The sequence below is a fragment of the Rhinichthys klamathensis genome, unplaced genomic scaffold (genome assembly GCF_029890125.1).
Source record: "Rhinichthys klamathensis goyatoka isolate OS25496 unplaced genomic scaffold, OSU_Roscu_1.1 h1tg000236l_1, whole genome shotgun sequence".
In the NCBI taxonomy this organism is placed as follows: domain Eukaryota; kingdom Metazoa; phylum Chordata; class Actinopteri; order Cypriniformes; family Leuciscidae; genus Rhinichthys; species Rhinichthys klamathensis.
This window is the reverse complement of record NW_026606759.1, coordinates 3,192,189-3,216,847: the sequence shown is the minus strand read 5'-3', so window position 1 is coordinate 3,216,847 and position 24,659 is coordinate 3,192,189. Positions and strand designations below refer to the sequence as shown.

Genomic DNA, 24,659 nt, shown 5'->3' with positions numbered 1-24,659 from the left:
TGGACTGAAGCACAGGCCCTTCTCTTCAGCACAATGGTGACCCAAAAAACTAAATCTTACAGTAAACTACTGGCAACAGTGTTGGCAGTATATAGCTGTTTTATAACCTAGCTTATTACTGGTAATTAATGTGGTAATTCTTTATTAATTACTAATGGGTTCCCTATATTTTCAGTTTCGCTCAGTTGTTGCCTCAAATAGATGAATTAACTTATACATGGCATTCTATGCTGAGGAAAACAGACACACAGTACTGTATATAAAATATGAAAACTAATCTGAGGTTAGTTATGGCAAGGCACTTGAGTGGGGTTCCTTTCTGAAGTTGATTTCTTGCAGAACACACTCACAAAACCCCACAGGCAAAAACCTCTTTAAAATGTATTTGTTAAAATTGTATTTTCATAATACTACTACTATTAATAACATTAGTAAATAAGAAAGGGCCTCTCAACTCAACATAAAAACGCTACTTTTATGACCTAGTAGTTACTTAGTTATATTTCTTGAACCTTGATTAGTAGATGATTAATAGTAGTTCTTCAGGAGGTATGACAGAATTCATTAGTTATTAACTAACTGTTACTTACCACAATCGTAAAATTCTATTACATACTGATTTGTTAACACATCTTCCTTAGTAGTTAACATTAGTGAAGAAGTAGTTAATGAAGAATTACCTTTTCATTCTTCAGTAATTCCTTATTAGTTATGCAGTAAGTCAGAAACAGTATTCTAAAGTGTTACCCATTTTTCTGTTAATACAAAAGTACAAACCCGAGTGGCAGACAAGAGTTTGAAGAGACAAGGATTGGTATTGCACCAATATTAAATAATATTATAAAATTGTTAGGAAACTATTTTCAAAACAAAATCCCCCCTTAGGAAATAGTTGGCACTAAAATGCCTGCTTTGTGGCATTTCTTAATGGGCTTTTAAAAGACCTCTTTTTTCAAAGCAGGGATTAGTCACACTTTATCTCATTTGCATTAAGAGGTCTATAAACCACCCCATCCATTGCAGTTTCTCGAGCTGCACGCAGAGCTGACAGAGTGCACACAGAGAGGCAGCTTTTCTCTTCCTGGCTTCGGAGAAACAAAATACATGTTTACTTGACTGTTAACTGTTGGCTTTAAAATATTTTCCTCAATTGAAGTTACATACAGCGGCTTTACACGATGACGACAGCGCTGGGATTTTGAAGCAGATTTTGTAGCCTACATTACAAAGATGGATGCCGCCGTCGAACATCACTCGTTCGAATCGCGTCTGTTTTAAGCGATTTGAACGTTTCCTCTTTGTTAAAAACCGAGCAAAGAACAACATTCTGAGATTTTTCTCCTAAATCGCTCTGATTGGGTTTAGGTCTATCCGGAACGTCCGTTGGTGACGCCCCTCTGGAAATAATTTTGTCTATGACGCTTTGCCAGACCATAACTCAGTTACAACTGAGAATGTTCTGGTTTTAACCAGGCTATGACAAACCATGATGGGAGGGACTCCTAGCAGTCGAGTTTTGTGCCATTGGTGGACAGTGATCGTCTTTGTACTGCCTTTTCTGTCTACTTTAACAGTGGGAATGATCATGAAATATCAGACTTATGAAGAGGACGCTTTATTCACCGTCATCGGAAACTTGGCCAAGGACATGAGCTTAAATCCCTCAGATGACGCTAAGACCAATTTCAAAATGATGAAGCAGTTCAACGCATCTTTTATTAGGCTCAGAGAAAAAGACGGACAGCTAACAGTTGGAGAACGAATAGACAGAGAAAAAATATGTAAGAATGTGATCCAGTGTCTTATTGCATTCGACGTTGTGAGTCTCTCGAATGAGCAATTTAAATTGATTCATATTGAAGTGGAAGTAAAGGACATCAACGATCACGCTCCTGAGTTCTCTAGAAAGGAATCAATTTTGGAAATTTCAGAAAACACAGCAGTCGGCACTAGAATATCTTTAGATGTTGCTATGGACGAGGACGTTGGTTTGAACTACATTCAAAGCTACCAAATATCTGTCAACAGTCACTTTACTATTGAAGTGTTGAGCAGAGCTGATGGGGTTAAATATGCAGAGTTGGTGCTAATGAAAGAACTCGACAGGGAGACACACGCCTCCTATCTTTTGGAGCTCATCGCAACAGACGGCGGAAATCCATCAAGGTCCAGCACCACAAAGATCAACGTCAAAGTAAAAGACTTCAATGACAATAGCCCTGTGTTCGACCAGAACAATTTTTCAGTTGATATACTGGAGGACTCGCCTGTGGGGTTTCTGCTTTTGGACTTAAATGCGGTTGATCCAGACGATGGATTGAATGGGGAAGTTGTGTATGGGTTCGGAAATCAGGTGCCCTTGGAGATCCGACAACATTTCAGCGTTGACCGAAAATCCGGGAAGTTGACGCTCGAGAGTCCGATTGATTTTGAGAGCAAGAAAACATATGAGTTCGATATACAGGCATCTGACTTGGGTCCTAATCCGAGCCCATCCATCTGTAAAGTTGTTGTTAACGTGCAGGATGTGAATGACAATGCACCAGAAATCACAATCACACCACTACATTACATCACTATTGGCTCAGTCACAGCGGAAATAGCGTACATCACAGAGGATGTTGCTAAAGAAAGCTTTGTGGCTCTGATCAGCACGGCGGACAGGGACTCGGGCGCAAACGGACAGATTCACTGTGCTCTCTATGGGCACAGTAACTTCAAACTCCAGCAAGCCTATGAGGACAGTTTTATGATTGTAACGACATCTCCACTTGACAGAGAAAAAATTGCGGAGTATAACTTAACGGTTGTTGCCGAAGACCTGGGATCACCTTCCTTAAGAACAATTAAGCAATATACTATAAGGTTGAGTGATGAGAATGACAACGCGCCTGTTTTCAGTAAACCTGTCTATGAAGTGTCCTTGGCGGAGAACAATGCACCAGGTGCATATATCACAACTGTATTGGCCAGAGACCCCGACTTAGGGGAACACAGCAAAATCAGCTATAAGCTCCTGGACACCTACATCATAGGCTCTCCGGTGTCAACTTTTGTCTCTCTAGATTCTGAAACGGGCTCGCTCTATGCGCTCAAAAGTTTCAACTACGAGGTCCTCAAACAGCTACAGCTTCGTATTCAAGCAAGTGACGGAGGCTCGCCACCACTCCAAGGCAGCGCAATCATCAATCTAAAAATTGTTGACCAGAATGATAACGCTCCCTCTATCACGCAGCCTGCGCTGAGTAATAGTTCTGCCGAGGTTATGGTACCCAAAAACGCACCTTCAGGTTACGTTATAACCCAGATACACGCTAGGGATGCGGATGAAGGCGTCAACGCAGAATTGTCATTCAGAATCTCAGAGGGCGTCTCCTCTGTGTTCTCCATTAATAGAGCCACCGGAGAAATTTATCTGAATCGTGAACTCAACTACAAAGTTTACGAGAGCTTGAGAATAACAGTAAGTGTCAGCGACAATGGGAGACCTTCACTAACTACAGTAGTCATTATCGATTTCAAGATCATTGCAGGATCTCCTCCTAGTGACCGCAATATATTCAGGCACAGAACTGACGAAGAGATTCGGGAAGGGGATTATTCACTCGTTATAATTGTGGTACTGGCGGGGAGCTGCACATTACTACTTTTAGCCATTATTTTCATTGCAACTTCTTGTAATAAACGAAAGATGAATAATCAAGGAGACAGACATTCTGGAAATGAGGACAGAGTTAAAGCGGACCACAACGACCCACTAATTCCAATTCACAGTGGCATCGTGTTTGATATTCAACCTTACTCAAAAAACCCCAAAAGTTTTTCTAGCTTCATCCAGACAGGCAGTGATATTTCCTGCAGTTCTGAAGATGCTATGTGTGTCTGTGATGTAAAGGACAAAAGCCGCGGAGTCAAGTCAGAAGTAAGTTATAGCCTATAGTGTCTTGCACTTTGAGATTCCATCTGATATCGTTATCTGGTTCATATTCTAAAGTTTTTTGTTGTTGTTGATGATGATATATATACATATTTCTTTTATAGGATTATTCCACTCTACCTGGTTATGGTAAAGATGCTCTGAGACTTACAAAAATTTGGAAAGGCACATCAACCATAGCAGCACGAGACCCTCAATTCAGTGGAAAAGACAGCGGGAATGGAGACAGCGACTTCAATGACAGTGATTCAGATCCAAGCGGCGATGGACCAAGAAAAGACGATCATCAAAACAACGTTCAAAATGGTAACCCTAAACATCAGCATACTACATATGTGTATGCCAATTATACACAATGGCTTTCAGGGGGGTCAGAGAGTTGACTGGGGATGTGCACACATACCTAATATTATAATAATGCTTTAACTAAAACATTGTGTAAACCAAATAAACAATTAGTAAACTATTATAATATAGTATAATAGCGTATTGAATTATTTTTATTCTAGATAAATGTCTCCCAAAATGTAATTTGTGTGACAATTTACAAGCTTAAATGAACACAAGACAGTATTTAATTGATAACTGCATCCTGTCTGAAACTCAAATGTAAAGTTTGGATACAGAGAGATTCAGCACTGCATGTTTTACTGTATTACTGTATGATTTCCTCACTTATTTAAGTGTTTCTTTTTGGATAAGCATGTTGTGATTTTTTTTGCATAGATGTTGCCACTATATAATAATTTAGTAGCAAAAAAGTATCTTTGCATATAATATCCAGTCTTAAAGACTTTCTATATCAGAAATGTGTTTTATTGAGAGACTGTTAATAGGCAGATGTACTGCCTATTTTTATATCAGCTGACATACATGGTCTAGTAAGCATTTCTAATACCTCTACGTTGTTTTCATAGACTAAAAAGCTTATACCTACTGATAATGATCTTCTTTTTGTTTATCAAGGTCTGTGGGCATGCACAAGCAAGTGCAAGATCTTGGGCCATTCAGACGACTGCTGGTGTCCCACTGCTGCCATGACAAACAGCACTTTAGCACATTCGTTTGCTAAGACAGGTTCACTTCAACGAGACACCCTTGGGAGGGAAAACTACCAAGCCCACATCCCAAAAACAGAGGGATTGCAGAATGTCTGTGAGAAAGTAATGCACAGAGAATATGACTATATAACTATAGTTCATTCACCTCAACAAGGCAGGGTACATTAAATGAACAATATTACAATCCCAATGTATTCACCAACAGAAACACACACTGTTCCACACATGAAGTGTAAAGTTAACAAAACAAAACTGTGCACTACTGACAGCTGTTGGCAATTTGTTTATTGTGTGAAAAAGTTTTTTTTACACAGTTGACCTTGTGGATAATATTTTGTTTAAATCCTTTTGAAAAAGCTGTGTATATTTTTTATAATGCCACTGATAAATAAACAAAAGATGACAAATGATATTGCCTACTTGATTAAAAGCATGTTGATATATTTTTCATACTTTTTAATGAAGTAACATTTATTTGAATTCAAAATGTGTCTGTTTATAGATTTATTTGTATATTATGTCTGTAATGTTAAGAAAATAAATGGTAAAACATGTTTGGTGTTGGTTGGTTAAATGTCTCATTTTATTTATTATTTTGACTTTTTTTTTTTTTTTTTTTTGACTTGAATCTTAAAGGAACACGCCACCGTCTTTTGAAATAGGGGTTATTCATGGTCTCCCCTACATTTAAATAGGTGGGCAAACACATTTTTGTCTCAGTGCATGCATTGTCTTAGTCTGGCAGCGCTGCCGCTAGCTTAGCTTAATTGATGGAATCCTTTGTAGCCGGATAGCATGTCGTGAGTAAAAGTGATTAAAAAAAAAGACTTCTTGTGGCCTGCGTATTTGTCAGGGTTCTGTCACTTCTGTTTGGTTTTATCTTAGTGGGTGGGTGACAGAGCTCTGACATTCCCGGTTTGTCATGTGCTTGTGTTCTAGTTCTGTTTATTGTGAGCACATGGCTTGTCATGTGTTTCCTTTGTGCCATGTGCTCTCCTGTCTATTGTCTATGACAAGAGCTTCTTGAAATTGATGGCGGAGTTCTTCATTGTCAGGATCTCTGTTTTTGATCAGAAAGATTTCGTACTGTTGTTCAAATACTTTTGCACTCACTGTCAAACCACATTTCATTGGTGTTTTTTGGTTTCCTTTTTTGATAATTTTTTTCAAATTGTACATGCTGATTGGTGGAATATGTTGGTAATGTCACTTAGTGCCAGATATGCCTATTTCATTTAATGGGTATGTGTTAATTATACATGTGTCCATAATAATTTGATAATTTGACTTTTTGAATTTGCATGATTCATTAAAGTGAGTTTGTTTTAGATATAGTGTAATTTTACAGTGGTCTGACAGAGGTGTTTGAGGACTGATTGTGAATGCTCTGAGATGTACTGGGATAATATCTGTTAAGAAATAATCAACAGTACTGTTGCCCATAAAAGAACTAAAGGTAAAACAACCAAAAGAGTCTCCGTATGCAACCGTTCACAGTATAAAGGGCCAGTCAAAATAACAAAGAGGAATTTAACTATTTGTAAATGTCCATAGTTCTGATCGCTTGTAAGGTTGCGGTATAGAGAAAAACATATTTTCTCTATATTAATTGTAATTCCACTTAACATTTTTAATAAATATTCCGCATCAATCCAAAAGAATTTAACATGCATATATTCCACACAAAAAAAAGTATCCATTTTACAAGATACACGAGATTCTCTTATCTTTTTAGGAACTATTTTGTTGGATAAATCTAATGTATAATTTTAAAGTATATTTCATTAACTTTATTATTGATACAGTATTTGTTATAAATCCAAATCCAATTAATATTCTCAAAATGGTTATTCTAAAAGTATTTATTATGAAATGTTGCAGGGCAATGAATCAAACGTCTGAAAACTGTATTATTACATTTGCTTTATCTGTAATATCAACACCATTTAACAAGACCAATTTTTAAACGTTGATTGCTTATGAGATTTACTGATGCCTAAATTATGTTTGTATATAAGAAGCCAACATAAAAGTAGTGATGGCAATTTCAAAACACTGTTTCATGACGCTTCGAAGCCTTTATGAATCTTTTGTTCCGAGTCCATGGTTCGGAGCGTGTATCAAACTGCCACATGATTTCAGTAAACAAGGCTTCATTACCTCATAACTTTCGAAACACTTCGAAATTTCAATGGTTCACCGTCGGGGCGATGATCTCTGTCAACCCATGAATCATGAGTAGGGCCGTTTCAAGATATTTGGGGGCCCTAGGCAAAAGAGTGAAGTGAGGTCCCAAGTCCACCCTCAGGAAAATGTTTAAATTCAGATGGGATTTCTTGTATTCTGGTGCATTTTAAGAGTCATGAATTACTCTGTAGTAGGGATGGGACGGTATGAAAATTTCATATCACGATTATAGTGACCAAAGTTATCACGATTATCAATATTATCACGGTTTTGTTAAAATGAGATGGAAATGTTCAAAAAGAACTGATGCTCACCCTGAAAACATTTGAAAATCAACAAACAAAAAATACAATTAGCAGCTATATGCACTTTTTTTAAGCATAAACATTATATTAACATTAACATGGAGCCCTGAGAGTGAGAGGTATAAGTTTTCCTAGTGCAGGTTTTAATGAACTCGTCATTAAACCCTATCATTAATAATGATAATAACACTTATGGATGTGTGTATGACTGAATATTATTATTAGGCTATTAATAAATAATAAATCACTTTCTCTCTCTCTCTCTCACACACACACGCGCGCGCGCACGCACGCACGCACACACACTTAAATGAACAAAATATGTTGGTTGGGTCAGGGTGACTAAACTACTGGAATACTTATAATGACTGTTGTAAATAGCAACGCACTACACAGCGCACATCCATGTCTCTGATCACCGTGGACGCAATCTCTGGTTTCATTTAAATGTGTATGTCTTGCGTCTCAGTTTTGATTGTATTGAAAATTAAATCAGAGTAATTTAGTATTAATACTACTACAATATTGTTGTAGTGATCACATTTACTTTATGATTGATTTGGACACTGTAACTTGTATAATGGATTTATAAACCGGTAAGATTTAAAAACATTAAGTTAACCACAATTCAATATTTCATGTCCCTGAAATTATTTCTGTGGTAAAAAAAAAAAAAAAAAAAAAACGGTAATAAGTTTACTATGAATGAATACAATCCATTATCCCTTAAATGTCACCCTTAATAGTTTGAATATGTTCGTTCGTCTTGGCTCAAATCCACTTGCTGTAAAACTTTTCTCTTCGCGGAAGCTTTGCAATAATTACAAGTGAGATAATTAAATAATTAATCTCCAATAAATTTGTCTAATTATTTGCCCAAGTTAGTTGTGGTATTAAGGTAAAAATTAACTCAGTGGGTAGTTGTCACGTAACGTTAGATGACTTAGCAGATTTGATGTGTTTCCCCCTTTTGCAGCGACTTTCCTCTGGCAAGATTTGCAGACAGGGTGCCCATCCTCGATTAAATTGCCCTTGGGACTCTTGTAATAGCCAAAATACGACCATACCTCCGATTTTGTCCTCTTGGGTGGCTGAAAAATCTCCCGTGTGCTGTCACTGCCTTCCGCCTTGTCTTCTCGCGCAAAAAAACAACATTGCATCTGCGCGCCTGCTGAGTGCTCGCGCTTGCGTCAGACTGATTCTGGCTGGACAGGATTTACCGTGAGTTTTCAAAATCACGATAATCAAACACGGTTTTTATGATAATAAAATTTTAAACGATAATACTAACCGCCAGAACATTTTATCGTGGTTTATCGGGAAACCGGTAATCGTCCCATCCCTACTCTGTAGTATGCTACACAAAGTGGCCACTATAAAGGTCACAGTGTCTTCAATGAGGCATTGTTGATGGGAATGACACATTTTGATTAATGTTTATTTTTGTCAACAAGGTGTTTGTATGCATGTTTGCACTGGGTTTTTGTTGCATTTACACTGTTCTGACCACTAGGGCCACCGTGGAGACGGGTGTCAGATTGTTTCGAAGCCTCGACACAATATGGCACATTTGATTAAACCGTTTCAGTGTTTCACGAAGCCTCGATCTGCCCATCACTACATAAAAGAGCCTGTCTATGAAAATTGGACAACTGAATGGTGAGTTTAACCTCAAAGTCACATTTTATTCTCTATACCTCTAACTCTATACCACCAACTTTTTCAAAGATAAGATTTGGAATTATATACCATAGCTTATCTTTATGCTTAATATAATGTTTATCCCGTTCAACTTGAAAATTGTATTAGAAGTAACTAAATCAATCAATCACATTCCAAACTCCTTGTACCATTTGAAAGATACAGTTCAACCTACCAAAATGTAATAAAACCGATCGATCAGTGTTTTTCAATCGGGTCGATAAAACAGCCGTAGAACAATATGTGACGTAACGTTACATTTACCTCAGGAAAGCCATTTAATGACCATAGGACATTAGTTGGTCTTTTTGGAAAATTAGCTAGAGAGAGGAGTTTTTTCTAAATATGATAACTATATTACATTTTTATTATATTTGTACCTTTATCATTAAAATATTATAAAGTTGTTATTATATAAACGCATTATAGTTCATTTTAGATGTTATTTTTAACCTTTCATAATAATACCAGCTGACAGGGCTCTGTATGTTTACAGCATTAGGTGAGATATTTCTTTTGGGAGAAAAATGTATATAACACATTAACATATCTACTGTACCTAATATTTATCCAAAGGAATCGGTATTGAATCAAGATCAGAATCAAATCACTTGAACTTGTGAAATTTGAGTCTAGAATTAATAAAAACAGTAGCATACCAGTCATTATACCATGTAAACACTGTGTTGTCACTAAACTAAATAAAATTCTGTTTTGACAATCACTTACATCCCCCAATCCCAATCCATCCATTTTATGTTATGTTATGTTACATAACATTTTCACTTTTTGGCTTGTTGCCGGTACTCTCTTGCATTGGCAAATCATGACATTTGAAGTTTCCACAGTGAAAAACAAAACTTGGAAATATTGCTGGTATAACAACAATTCATTGTTACTTATCAACAACATAAATGTATTTAAACAAGTCGTGTGTGTGCGTGCGTGTGTGCATGCATTTCTTTAGGTTTTAGAAAATACCATTCTACAGGGACAGCACTCTTGAAGGTCTTAAATGATATTCTACTTACTGGTGACTCTGGGGACTATGCTGTGCTTGTGCTCCTAGATTTGACTGCTGCGTTTGACACTGTTGACCATGCTGTCCTTCTTACTTGAATGGTTTAAATCATATCTTTCAAATAGAAGTTTTAATGTTATCATGGGTGAACATTCATCTGAGGCAGCTCCTCTGTTATGTGGTGTTCCTCAGGGTTCCATCTTAGCTCCGATTCTTTTTTCTTTGTATATGCTACCATTGGGTTCTATTTTTAGGAAACATGGTCTGTAACATGGTCTGTAATTTCATTGCTATACTCAAATCTATCTGCCCTTAAAAAAGAGTTCTAATGGTCTGGAAGCACTTTTGACCTGTTTGGCTGATGTGAAGGCCTGGCTGTCTTTAAATTTTCTTAATTTTAGTCAGAGTAAAACTGAGATAATAGTGTTTGGTCCGTCAGACTCTGTTAGTACACCAAAATTTAATTTTGGTGAGTTATCTTCGTCTGTGAAGCCTTGGGTTAAAAATCTAAGGGTTGTCTTTGATGATGGGCTGAAATTTGACAAACATATCAATACAGTGGTCAAATCATGTTTCTTTCAGCTTCGACTTCTAGCTAAAGTAAAACCTGTTCTGTCAAGAAAAAAAATAGACTCGGCGCCGAACCCCAGTTTCACTGCTGCTCACGCGACGCTCTTCCTCACGGTGTGAATGCACTCATTGATTAACGGAAAAAATATGCGCTGCTCACGCTTGCGGTGGCCGCGATCAGCTCCGGTAGCCGTTTCGCAGCCGTAACGCGCCGCATATGTGTGCAGTGTAAATAAGGGGCTAAACGGTTGTCACGCTTTTTCTGTCAGTGGTATAGAGTACCGGCTACATGCGAGAAGTTGCGGTACGCAAGAAAAAGTGCAGGTACGCTTAAGAGTAAAATGTAGAAGTACTGCGTACCTGTGAGCAGGGACGTGCACAGGGGGGTTGCTCAGGTTGCCCGGGCAACTGCCCATATGCCCTTCTCACTCACTCAAGTTGCCCTTCCGAGAAAAAAATTAAATCGTACAATGGATGCAGAATTTCACGTAGGCCTAGATTAAAGGTTGTATCAGTGATTTCAGGCCCAAAAATAAATGTCTAATCTTTCCTAACGATCCGCTAGCTGCTCGCCCCATAAGCATGCTGTCCAAAAATTGCGTCTCTGTAGGCAGCCTAGGCTCTGAGATCAGCACACAAAAACAAATGGGTACAACCACCACTCAAAACCAAAATAAACAGTGTTCCAACCAATCACTGACAGGGGCGGGTGTTGCTCCGATTTCGCGTCCAGCCGTGCACGAGCGCAAAACCCCACAACACCCGCCCCTGTCAGTGATTGGTTGGAACACTTTATTTTGGTTTTGAGTGGTGGTTGTACCCATTTGTTTTTGTGTGATGATCTCAGAGCCTAGGCTGCCTACAGAGACGCGGTTTTTGGACGGCATGCTTATGGGGCGGGCAGCTAGCGGATCGTTAGGAAAGATTGGACATTTATTTTTGAGCCTGAAATCACTGATACAACCTTTAACAAAAAAAATCGCAAAGCCTCATTCACTTCCATTCGGGCACCGAAAGTGCAAGTCAGTATGAAGGGCAAACGCTGCACGCGACCATAGACTGCACGCGACCGGCGTAGGGCCACGCAAATTACTTAAGGCCACGCCTCCATCTCGTGTCATAGTCATAGCGCGCCGTCAAATGTGTAGCTACAACATCCACGACAAAATGAAGCGAAACTATCCTTCTGGTCACGAAAAGAGGAGGAAGAAAAAAACCATGAGAGTGAATTGCGGGAACAACAATCAGGTAAACTTGTGTTCTCTCCTCTCTAAGTTTGATGTCAGCAAAGTTTGATGTTTTTCGGTCTTGCTAACCTAGCTGGGCAGGCAGTGCATCTCTTGCATCACTTTGTGCCTGACAAAAGTGAGAGTAAAACACAATTATTTATTACGTTTGATTTTGATAAACGACAAAGTGCAACGGTGATTCTTTACTGCAGCTCGGAAAACATAACCGCGTCGCGTGTGTTATCGTGCGTTCATATGCGCGTGCACGAAATGAAACTCGCATTTTTCAAGCAGAAATATGTGGAGACCAGACATACTGTACAATACATGCACGTGAATGATGGCACTCCCAATCAAAGTACACATTATACTTTTAAAACCAGACACTGATTATCTAGTCTCAGTGTAGTTAAAAACTCTAAACAACTGCACTAATTATGCAAGATAGAAAGCAATGTATTGACAATTTGACATTGATTGACTATTGATTTATAGGCTATATTGAATTAAAAATGTTGATTAGCTGGACATACTAATAATAATAATAATAATAATTAAAAAACAATAAACAATAATATGAGGAACTCTTTTTCTCATGTGTATTTTGGTGACATTTAAAGTCCCTGTAAAGGCAATTTCAAAAAAAAAATCTAAACACATTATAAATGTTAGAAATGTATTGCTAAAACAAATTACAAAGACTGTGAACTGAAGTACTGAATTGTGGAGTTAGACCGTTAAACAGTTTTTCACCATTGCTATTTTCCGGATTTTCTGGGCGGGGCTAAAACAGGGCTTGATGACGCACTGGAGCCCTTGAGCTCCTGGACACGCCCCTACTTGATGACGCACTGGAGCCCTTGAGCTCCTGGCCCCGCCCCTACTTGATGACGCACTGGAGCCCCTGAGCTCCTGGACACGCCCCTACTTGATGACGCACTGGAGCCCCTGAGCTCCTGGACACGCCCCTACTTGATGTCGCACTGGAGCCCTTGAGCTCCTGGACACGCCCCTACTTGATGACGCACTGGAGCCCTTGAGCTCCTGGACACGCCCCTACTTGATGACGCACTGGAGCCCTTGAGCTCCTGGACACGCCCCTACTTGATGTCGCACTGGAGCCCTTGAGCTCCTGGACACGCCCCTACTTGATGAAGCACTGGAGCCACTGAGCTCCTGGACACGCCCCTACTTGATGACGCACTGGAGCCCTTGAGCTCCTGGACACGCCCCTACTTGATGACGCACTGGAGCCCCTGAGCTCCTGGACACGCCCCTACTTGATGACGCACTGGAGCCCCTGAGCTCCTGGACACGCCCCTACTTGATGAAGCACTGGAGCCCTTGAGCTCCTGGACACGCCCCTACTTGATGACGCACTGGAGCCCTTGAGCTCCTGGACACGCCCCTACTTGATGACGCACTGGAGCCCTTGAGCTCCTGGACACGCCCCTACTTGATGTCGCACTGGAGCCCTTGAGCTCCTGGACACGCCCCTACTTGATGAAGCACTGGAGCCACTGAGCTCCTGGACACGCCCCTACTTGATGTCGCACTGGAGCCCTTGAGCTCCTGGACACGCCCCTACTTGATGACGCACTGGAGCCCTTGAGCTCCTGGACACACCCCTACTTGATGACGCACTGGAGCCCTTGAGCTCCTGGACACGCCCCTACTTGATGACGCACTGGAGCCCTTGAGCTCCTGGACACACCCCTACTTGATGACGCACTGGAGCCGCTGAGGCTGGCCGCTCCTAACAATATTATAGAGCACATTCACATCAGTTTGCCGCTCAATCGTGAGTTACTGTCAGTACTATTATTAGTAACACAGCCTACAGATTGCTAGTTACTAGCTATGCCTTCGTCACGGAAATGCGTACTACCTGGATGCGATCACCGGATCACGTACAAAACAGATCGGTGTCCTTATTTAAAATTTCCGAAAAACGATTACATCAAGAAGAAGTGGATTAATTTTGTGAAGAGCCAACCTTGATGGAGAGCTGAGGATCACTGCCAAAACCCGCCTCTGTAAGTGATCATTTTACACTGGATAGTTTTATAAACTTTCGTCGGAGATAACTGTCTGCGATTCACTGATAATCCGCTGTTACCGGTGAATGGGGCCGAACCGACTCCCGCCTCAGCCTTCATCCTCCCGTCGCGCCGACAACTGGTGCCATTCGGCAGTGCGTGCCCACCGTGCGAGCATCTATTCCGGCTGTAGAGTTGAGTGTGGACGGCATAGTCTATGGTGGACGGCAGCTTTCCCGCGAGTGGGCGTGGTTTCAGCTCAGCCAGCGGACATGCCCCCAGCTACTGACACGATACTGCTCATTTTTTCAAGATTTTGATAGCTTATTTTATGTACTTTCTGGCTTTTTTTATCATTCAAATTTGGCTGGGTGGCTAATAACACATTTTTCTGTGGTGTGACAAACTCAAAACACATACTTAATTTTGACTTTACAGGGACTTTAACATATTGTTAATACATTTTGTATACTGTTTACAAAGTTGTATATCATAAACCTGTCATCTATGACGTTTGCAATCTTTATAAATAATAATAAGACCATAATATGAGGCATTGCGTTTGGACATAAACACGATCAGATAAGGCAATTTGTATGGGCAAAATTCAACTGAATATATTCCTTCATATAGCCCGTGAGTTTTGGGGGTAGTGCCCTTTTTTCAGGTCAGAGCAACTGCCCCACAAAATTCCTGTGCACGTCCCTGCCGGTGAGTACCGCCCCACTTCGAGCACTGGTTGTATCTGATTGCACTTTAACTCCAAGGGGGAAATCCAGATACAAATCCCATAAGGGAATATATATATAAAAAAAAGTTAAAACTTGTTTTGAACAGTTTCTTTGTTATCTGCAGATGGATTTTAAATAGGGGGAAAAAATGTAAGATTTAAATCATAAATCGTATTTTTTGTGAAAAAATCTGGGATTTTTTTTTTAGGTTATTACAGGTTATTACATCCTGAGGATTTTGGTCCAATAATTAAAACCTCAGTTTTTCCCCCCACAATCAATTAGTAGAAAATTACTAGTCCTCTGATTTTTTTATATCAACCCTGCATTTCGTTTATTTAGTGAATTTGTATGTTTCGTCAGGGCTAAAATAATTATAAAGCTGAGAGTCATCATCATAATAGGTAAGGGATAATGTATAGCAAGGCGGTTGTTGTAGCGAATACCACACCGACAGGCTGACTAGGAACACAACGGGAAGCGGAGGGATCTTAATCAGCCTCAAGGGATGGTATTCGCTATAACAACCGCCTCGCTATACATTATCCCGCTTAGGGTGACACGGGAGTGGATTTTCAAACCTCTCCCGTTCCACTCCCACAAAAAAAATCCTGTCCCGTCCCAATCCCACGAAAAAACATCCAATCCCGTCCCAATCCCAGAAGAATGACTCCTATTCCCTCCAACTCCCGTGTTGTGTTTTTTGACCGGAATCTGTCAGTTGCAGTAAAAAAAACTACAGTTCAGATATGAGCATAGCACAGTTTGCTACTTTATTGAACTGAAAGAACAAAATTTAAACAAAAACCAAATTTCCTTCTTGAACTAAGATTTCCTTCTTGAGATTGAGTTTCCTTTAAGAATGGGTCTCACTGTTGCTATGTAAGAACAAGAGTGTGTCCACACATTCCGGACTGAGGCTGGTGCGCCTTTCCTCAATTAATCTTCCAGCAACACTGAAGCTCCTCTCTGATAGACAAAATTTCACACAAAAAGTGCCCAAAATGCACAGAATAAGCATGTCTAGTGAGTTTTAACAAGAACTTGAGAAGGCAAAAAAAGAAAATGAAGACTAAAAAATAGTTAGGCCTACAGAAGATTAGGCTGTTTAAACTTAATTATTCAGTTTGGGTGAATATATATTATATAAATATATATTATATTTAAAATAAATATAATGGTGTATTATATTTATTTTACATATATATATATATATATATATATATTAATGATGTATTATATATATAAAAAAAAACTCAAGTAAACTAGCCAGAAAATATTATATATAAACTTTCTTTTAGTTTATGTAACACAGACAGCTACAACCCAAATTAAACCAAAGTGTGCGTTTTTTTGTGTGTGTGTTTTGTAGTCTTGTAAACATATCGAAAGTATGACTGAAACAAATAAATTGGAGCTGTTTTCTGGCTTGTTTTGTTTAACATTTATATGCGAATGTTGCACACCTCCCCTTAACAAACTTTCAAGACTATCAATTTTATAAATTACCAACTTCTAAAACTTCTTTGTAAAGAATTGCTCGCTTATGTAGCTTTGGAGCCGCTGCTGTGACACTGTACAAACGCTTCCAGTGTGAACACTCTCGCGCGTCTGCAGTGACGATGTAGTTACGCTGACGCGCTGCTCAAGCGCCGCTCACTGTGGAGCACGTCATTCACTTTACCAGCCACACCAAAGCAAACAGGAGAGCATAAGGAGACGGGGCAAATAGAATTTAGTTCAAAATTTAAATATAGAGTTTATTTATGGAAACTGTATATTTGTGTATAAAGTTGGGTATCATAGTTTTATTACGATTCCCGGTCCCGCCCACTACCGCTGACATTTTTTCCTTTCCCGTCCCAATCCCGTGATACATAGTGATTTTGTTTCCCATCCCGCGGGATTCCCGAAAAAATGTCAGCCTCTACCAAATAAATCAATAATTTGACTCAAAATATTGATTTAAAAAGGAGTTTATTGATTTTAAAACAATTGTACTGCTTCCGCTAAAGAAAATAGTCCGTTCCGTCTCTGAACTGCGTCCATTTTTCAGACGCTCTTTTCAGCAACGCTCTGTTTTTCATGGCAACTGTGTGTTATACTAAGCAGCGTCTGTTATCAAGAAATAATTCTACATTGGAATTCTACCAAGCCATGTAATAATGAAAGTTAACGCCATGTTACCTAATGATGCACTATATTGCCAAAAGTTTTGGGATGTGTGCCTTTACATGCACATGAACTTTAATGACATCCTATTCTTAATCTGTAGGGTTTAATATGGAGTTGGCCCGCCCTTTGCAGCTATAACAGCTTCAACTCCTATGGGAAGACTTTCCACAAGGTTTAGGAGTGAGTTTATGAGAATTTTTGGAATGGGACGTTGGACGAGAAGGCCTATCTCCACTCTCCACTCTAATTCAATCCAAAGCTGTTCTATCGGGCTGAGGTCAGGACTCCGTGCGGGCCAGGCAAGTTCCTCCTAACCAAACTCGCTCATCCATGTCTTTAACCTCCTGGGGTCGGCGGTCTCGCCGGCGATACCAGCTCACTTTTTTTCTTATCAGTGCAAAGGAGACTCAAATAACGCTTTCGATTTTTGTGATACAGGCAAGTGTTATACATCATTCAAAACTGTTAAATGTCTACTTTTATTTGTGTACACTAATAATAAAAACAAAATGTTGTGTTTTTCGTAAAATAAATAAAATAAACATGATGCGTGTTCTGTCGTCTCTCTCAATGTGAAGTTCATTCTGAAACGCGACAGAAAATGATCTTTAACTCAGCAAATACTTGCACCCACACGTGAGAGTTATGTCTTTACAAAGCTTTAAGTCTCCATTTTTAAATGATGTAAATCATACCAAAAACAAATATTCTCTGTTTAAGTAATCCGTATGAAAGCTAGGACATGTACAGTTTCTTCAGCCCGAGCTCATTGACTCTAATGTGACCACGCCCACACGCGTGCGAGCTGTTCAAATTTAAATGATCCACGTGGAGGAACGCAGCGCCCTCATCACCTCTAAACACAGAATCAGCGTCTTCAGTCCTGCTCTGCTTTTCGTCGAGTTTGGAAGTGTTTGGTCTGTGCACCTTGGATTAACCTCAGAAGAATTAGAAGAACACGATTTGATTATGAGAACGATTTTTAAGATAAACATGTTTTATCCGCGATCTTATGAAAAAAACTACAAAGTTTTCATTTACCATCCGAACCACATCGTCATATGTGACTTCAGGCAGGCTGCGGAGAGATTTGGTCCAGCGGTATCTATCGTACTCCGCCATTGTAAAAAGCTAACCAGAAGAGCCGTATCCCTACTAATGGACTTCCGGTCTTTAATTTTTTCCTGACATAGGCCTATAGGGATCTTCAACAGTGCTACCCAGTGTCTTATGTTTCTGAGATACAATAACTGAAATGAACTTAAATTAAAATATGAAACAAATGATAAATAATACACTCAATATATTCACTGTTGCACACAATATATAATTATTCATACAAACAAACGAACTTACTTTTGCATTATCTTGAGCCATTCTGAAATTTCCATGTGTGAACCCTCGAAGATGGAACCTGTCCTAATAGATTTGGAAATTTCCTTATGGCACCTTCTTCTACATCTCCTGTGGAAAGATTCAACAAATTGTCAACTAAAACATAACATTTCTTAATGATTAAAAGGAACAACAATAGAAATGACACACTAATTGCATTAAAGTATGTTTATTTGAAATATCATGTGCAAATAATCCTTGTTTGAAATTATGTGCACGTCATCCAGTAAATTATCGAGTATGTAACCAAAATCTACATCTTCTCTGTGAAATCTGCTAAAAATATTTAAACTGGAAATGCATCTTTTTCCCTTATATAAAAATAACTGCACAGCACATTCCTGTATGAGTGTCACAACGAAATTTCCCCAAGTTTGTGTGTTTGTAGCTAATGAAGTATTAAAGATATCTCGATGTGATTTTAAATTCATATTCTTGGCAAACTTAGCTATCGTACATAGTTGATAGTTTACCCTGGTTAATTCTAAACTCAGGGGTCCTGGGTTATCTCTTATTTTATGCTTCACACTGCTCATGCTTTACCCAGTGTAACCAATTCATCCTTGTTTTGTCTGATCTGTATACTTTTCAAAAACACTGGGTTACTATTATGATTTGCGAAAAGGACTAACAATATATATTTTCAAAGGATATTATGAAAAAGGACTAACAATAATTAACAACTAAGCAAAATATTTACACAGATACATTTACACTTACCACCTATAACCAATTTTGTAGAGCCTGTTTTTGACATTTTCATATGGGTCCTACAAACAGGGCACTTCATCTTTGGTGCAAGCAGCCTATGTTTCTGCAACCACTTAATCAACTTTCTTCCCCCTTTCCATGTCATGTATTGTAGTTATCTCATGAACTTGCCCATGACTGTGAAAGATTAGGACAAACAAAGGCAAATAATGGTTAACTTCATTTTTATTTTTATAATTAAACACCACAACCCATTCAGACCAGATACGCCGTCAAGTTATTTCGAATTCACATGACATTTTAATAAATAGACTAGCATAATTCCCATGCTGGTCTATGCTGGTTTCAGCTAAACCAGCACCATAACACAACATATGCTGGTCTTGCTGGTTTTTCCAGCAGGGATGTACACCACACAACTAAAAGCATTACCAAAAAACGATTGATTTCTTACTCAAATGTATTTTTTTAGGATTAATTATAAATACATAAAAACTAATTTAGTGATGAAACCTGAATCGAAAGGCAAACAATCAAAAGGCGAACGAAACTTACCCGATAATGTGTCCACGAGTGTAAAGTACAGTAAATTACGAAGATTTCTTAAGTTACATGCTGCAACGTTAACGTTACTTGGCCTAAAATCCGAAGATGAAAGATACTTAAGTTAATACAATTAAAAGATGTAATAGAATTAGACAGGAAGTTTGCTGTAGATTCGGACATGAAAAAAATCAAAACATGTTAGCGAATAAATAAACAAATAGATATTATATTGTTTACATTTTTAATCGTTACAGTAGCCTGCATTTCTTACAGATAAAAAAAAAACATTTACCCACAGATTTAGTATGGTGATGGATGAATCCAAAGTTAAATTTGACTTCGATCTTTAGATAGGTTTTTGGATTTCTGAACCGGCTTGAGGTGGTAAGTACCGCGAGAGCAATTCAAAACCATAGGGAGCCTGTCGGTACACGATCCGTTCTACGCATGCGTAGTAGACCCAGTAGAAAACGCACATGCGCAAATTATAGTTCTGTTTTGCGACTATGATTTTGATTTATCTGTTCCACGCGTGTGTGTGTGTGTGAGAGAGAGAGAGCAATTTTACTCTTATAAATAAAGATACTCAAAAAGTGTACTTCACTAACTGTCCAACGCTGGTCTCATGTCACCTCTTTGTGCACACCATGGTGCACGCATGATTCTTACAAGTCATTTCCATTGTCAGTTTGAAATACTCTATAACGTTTCCCTAGACTTGTTTCATAATTTTTTCGTTTTCAATTATTTCCTTTCTATTTTTACCTTATATCGTATAGCATGTGTCTTCTTCCTTTTTGTCCCTACTTTTTGTTCTAAAATTATTATGTTTACTGTCATGTGGATGAAGGAACGAACCCATGCGCAGACAGCAAATAACTCAAAAGGGGTTTAATGATGACAAAACAGAAAACAAAACCCACGATGGGGCAAAACAGGACTGGAGGTAGACTAAGACACGATGACAAACGAAGACTCTGACTTGACAGGAAACAAACTCACGATTCTCAATAAACAGGTTTCAGACAAAATACTCACAGAGAATAACTCACAATGTTTGACAATGTACCGACACAGGACAGCAAACACAAGGGGATTAAATAGGGAGACACTAATGACAAAGACAGGTGAAGCTGACTAGACAAGGACAGGTGAAACTGACTAGACAATGATGACGAGACGAGGATAACAAGGGGGCGGGGTAACGTAACGAGACAACACAAGCACATGGCACAAAACACAAGACCATGTGCTTGCACACAAAACATGGGTCTGTCATGATCCTGCCTCAAGACTAGAGAAAAGAAATGACAAGAGGGCAGAATCATGACAGAACCCCCACCTTAAGGAGCGGCTACCAGACGCTCCAAAAGAGGACATCAAACACGAGACATGACAGACTGGGAAACAGACACAAACCAACAAAACATGACGAATAAAAGCAACGGCATACAAGAATATACAATAATGGGGTTGGGATGCATCAATAAAAATAACAAACAAACAAACAAGGGAGGGGGGGGCGGGGGAACAAGAAAGTTCATGGGTGGTAGACCAGGGAGGGTGGGAGGGCTGGGGGTCTTGGGTTTACGGGATGAGGGCTTGGGACGAGGATTCCGGGCGGACTTGGGTGGAGGCACTCGAGGAGAAGCCATAGGGGAACCAGACTGAGACAGGGTGACACGTGGAGAAACGCTGGGGGAACTTGACTGGGACAAGGAAGGAGACAGCACAGGACAGGAGACAGGGTGAGAAGTAATCGACTCAGATGTAGTGCTCATAAAAAACTCAGAAGCGCTCTCCTGTGCAGTACTCTCAGGAGCTGGAGCAGCGAGCTCGGAAACAGCTCTCTCAGAAGATAGCTCAGGAAACGTTCTCTCAGCAGCGGGTGCTGGGACCGCCTTCACAGCGGCGGGCTCTGTGACTGCAGCGGGCACTGTGACTGCAGCGGGCTCTGTGTCTGCAGCGGGCTCTGTGTCTGCAGCGGGCTCTGTGTCTGCAGCGGGCTCTGTGTCTGCAGCGGGCTCTGTGTCTGCAGCGGGCTCTGTGTCTGCAGCGGGCTCTGTGTCTGCAGCGGGCTCTGTGTCTGCAGCGGGCTCTGTGTCTGCAGCGGGCTCTGTGTCTGCAGCGGGCTCTGTGTCTGCAGCGGGCTCTGTGTCTGCAGCGGGCTCTGTGTCTGCAGCGGGCTCTGTGTCTGCAGCGGGCTCTGTGTCTGCAGCGGGCTCTGTGTCTGCAGCGGGCTCTGTGTCTGCAGCGGGCTCTGTGTCTGCAGCGGGCTCTGTGTCTGCAGCGGGCTCTGTGACTGCAGCGGGCTCTGTGACTGCAGCGGGCTCTGTGTCTGCAGCGGGCTCTGTGACTGCAGCGGGCTCTGTGTCTGCAGCGGGCTCTGTGACTGCAGCGGGCTCTGTGTCTGCAGCGGGCTCTGTGTCTGCAGCGGGCTCTGTGTCTGCAGCGGGCTCTGTGTCTGCAGCGGGCTCTGTGACTGCAGCGGGCTCTGTGTCTGCAGCGGGCTCTGTGACTGCAGCGGGCTCTGTGTCTGCAGCGGGCTCTGTGACTGCAGCGGGCTCTGTGTCTGCAGCGGGCTCTGTGTCTGCAGCGGGCTCTGTGACTGCAGCGGGCTCTGTGACTGCAGCGGGCTCTGTGTCTGCAGCGGGCTCTGTGTCTGCAGCGGGCTCTGTGACTGCAGCGGGCTCTGTGACTGCAGCGGGCTCTGTGTCTGCAGCGGGCTCTGTGTCTGCAGCGGGCTCTGTGTCTGCAGCGGGCTCTGTGTCTGCAGCGGGCTCTGTGACTGCAGCGGGCTCTGTGTCTGCAGCGGGCTCTGTGACTGCAGCGGGCTCTGTGTCTGCAGCGGGCTCTGTGTCTGCAGCGGGCTCTGTGTCTGCAGCGGGCTCTGTGTCTGCAGCGGGCTCTGTGACTGCAGCGGGCTCTGTGTCTGCAGCGGGCTCTGGGACTGCAGCGGGCTCTGGGACTGCAGCGGGCTCTGTGTCTGCAGCGGGCTCTGTGTCTGCAGCGGGCTCTGTGTCTGCAGCGGGCTCTGTGTCTGCAGCGGGCTCTGGGACTGCAGCGGGCTCTGGGACTGCAGCGGGCTCTGGGACTGCAGCGGGCTCTGGGACTGCAGCGGGCTCTGGGACTGCAGCGGGCTCTGGGACTGCAGCGGGCTCTGGGACTGCAGCGGGCTCTGGGACTGCAGCGGGCTCTGGGACTGCAGCGGGCTCTGGGACTGCAGCGGGCTCTGGGACTGCAGCGGGCTCTGTGACTGCAGCGGGCTCTGTGTCTGCAGCGGGCTCTGTGTCTGCAGCGGGCTCTGTGTCTGCAGCGGGCTCTGTGTCTGCAGCGGGCTCTGTGTCTGCAGCGGGCTCTGTGTCTGCAGCGGGCTCTGGGACTGCAGCGGGCTCTGTGTCTGCAGCGGGCTCTGTGACTGCAGCGGGCTCTGGGACTGCAGCGGGGCTGGGACTGCAGCGGGCTCTGTGACTGCAGCGGGCTCTGTGACTGCAGCGGGCTCTGTGACTGCAGCGGGCTCTGTGACTGCAGCGGGCTCTGTGTCTGCAGCGGGCTCTGTGTCTGCAGCGGGCTCTGTGTCTGCAGCGGGCTCTGTGTCTGCAGCGGGCTCTGTGTCTGCAGCGGGCTCTGTGACTGCAGCGGGCTCTGTGTCTGCAGCGGGCTCTGGGACTGCAGCGGGCTCTGGGACTGCAGCGGGCTCTGTGACTGCAGCGGGCTCTGTGACTGCAGCGGGCTCTGTGTCTGCAGCGGGCTCTGTGACTGCAGCGGGCTCTGTGACTGCAGCGGGCTCTGTGACTGCAGCGGGCTCTGTGACTGCAGCGGGCTCTGTGACTGCAGCGGGCTCTGTGTCTGCAGCGGGCTCTGTGTCTGCAGCGGGCTCTGTGACTGCAGCGGGCTCTGTGACTGCAGCGGGCTCTGTGTCTGCAGCGGGCTCTGTGACTGCAGCGGGCTCTGGGACTGCAGCGGGCTCTGTGACTGCAGCGGGCACTGTGACTGCAGCGGGCTCTGTGACTGCAGCGGGCTCTGTGACTGCAGCGGGCTCTGTGACTGCAGCGGGCGAAGAACGGGAGGCTCCCCTCTTCCTCCTCTTTCTCCTAGGTCGAGAAGCTGAGACGGGTTGGGGAAGCTCAGGGGAAACCACCGCAGGTACAGCAGGCTCTGCGGAGGAGGACTCTGACGCCGACTCCCACGACAGCCGTCTTCCTCGTTTACCACGAAGATCAAAAGGGGTGGACGGAGCTCTAGGAGTCATGGAAGAGTCCACCGGGCTTCCAAACATCGCGACCCCTATCCGGAGACCCTCAGGGATAACCGGCAGTCGAGCAGAAGGTGAAGACGATGACTCATAACGACCACCGCCCCTACTGCGGCCTCCACAGGTCCCACGAAATATGGCCAGACGGGTTCCCTCAAACGAACGTCCTAACATACTCTTGGCCCGTTCTTCTGTTAGCTAGTTATGGTCGGTACATTCTGTCATGTGGATGGGGGAACGAACCCATGCGCAGACAGCAAATAACTCAAAAGGGGTTTAATGATGACAAAACAGAAAACAAAACCCACGATGGGGCAAAACAGGACTGGAGGTAGACTAAGACACGATGACAAACGAAGACTCTGACTTGACAGGAAACAAACTCACAATTCTCAATAAACAGGTTTCAGACAAAATACTCACAGAGAATAACTCACAATGTTTGACAATGTACCGACACAGGACAGCAAACACAAGGGGATTAAATAGGGAGACACTAATGACAAAGACAGGTGAAGCTGACTAGACAAGGACAGGTGAAACTGACTAGACAATGATGACGAGACGAGGATAACAAGGGGGCGGGGTAACGTAACGAGACAACACAAGCACATGGCACAAAACACAAGACCATGTGCTTGCACACAAAACATGGGTCTGTCATGATCCTGCCTCAAGACTAGAGAAAAGAAATGACAAGAGGGCAGAATCATGACAGTTTACATACTTAATATAGAAAAATAGCGCGTGTGCACACGCACACATGTTGTAAAGTGTTATTAATATATAAACAGGC

At 42.2% G+C, this 24,659-nt stretch overlaps 1 protein-coding gene across 1 annotated transcript; it reads left to right on the top strand.

The window, feature by feature from the left end:
* The first annotated feature begins 1,489 nt into the window (after nt 1-1,489).
* On the top strand, nt 1,490-23,957 carry LOC130099792 (protocadherin-8-like). Its single transcript, XM_056265599.1, is given in 4 exon segments — nt 1,490-3,922; nt 4,042-4,243; nt 4,904-5,230; nt 23,707-23,957. Coding segments are annotated over 4 exon segments (3,213 nt in total).
* Nucleotides 23,958-24,659: the final 702 nt, after the last annotated feature.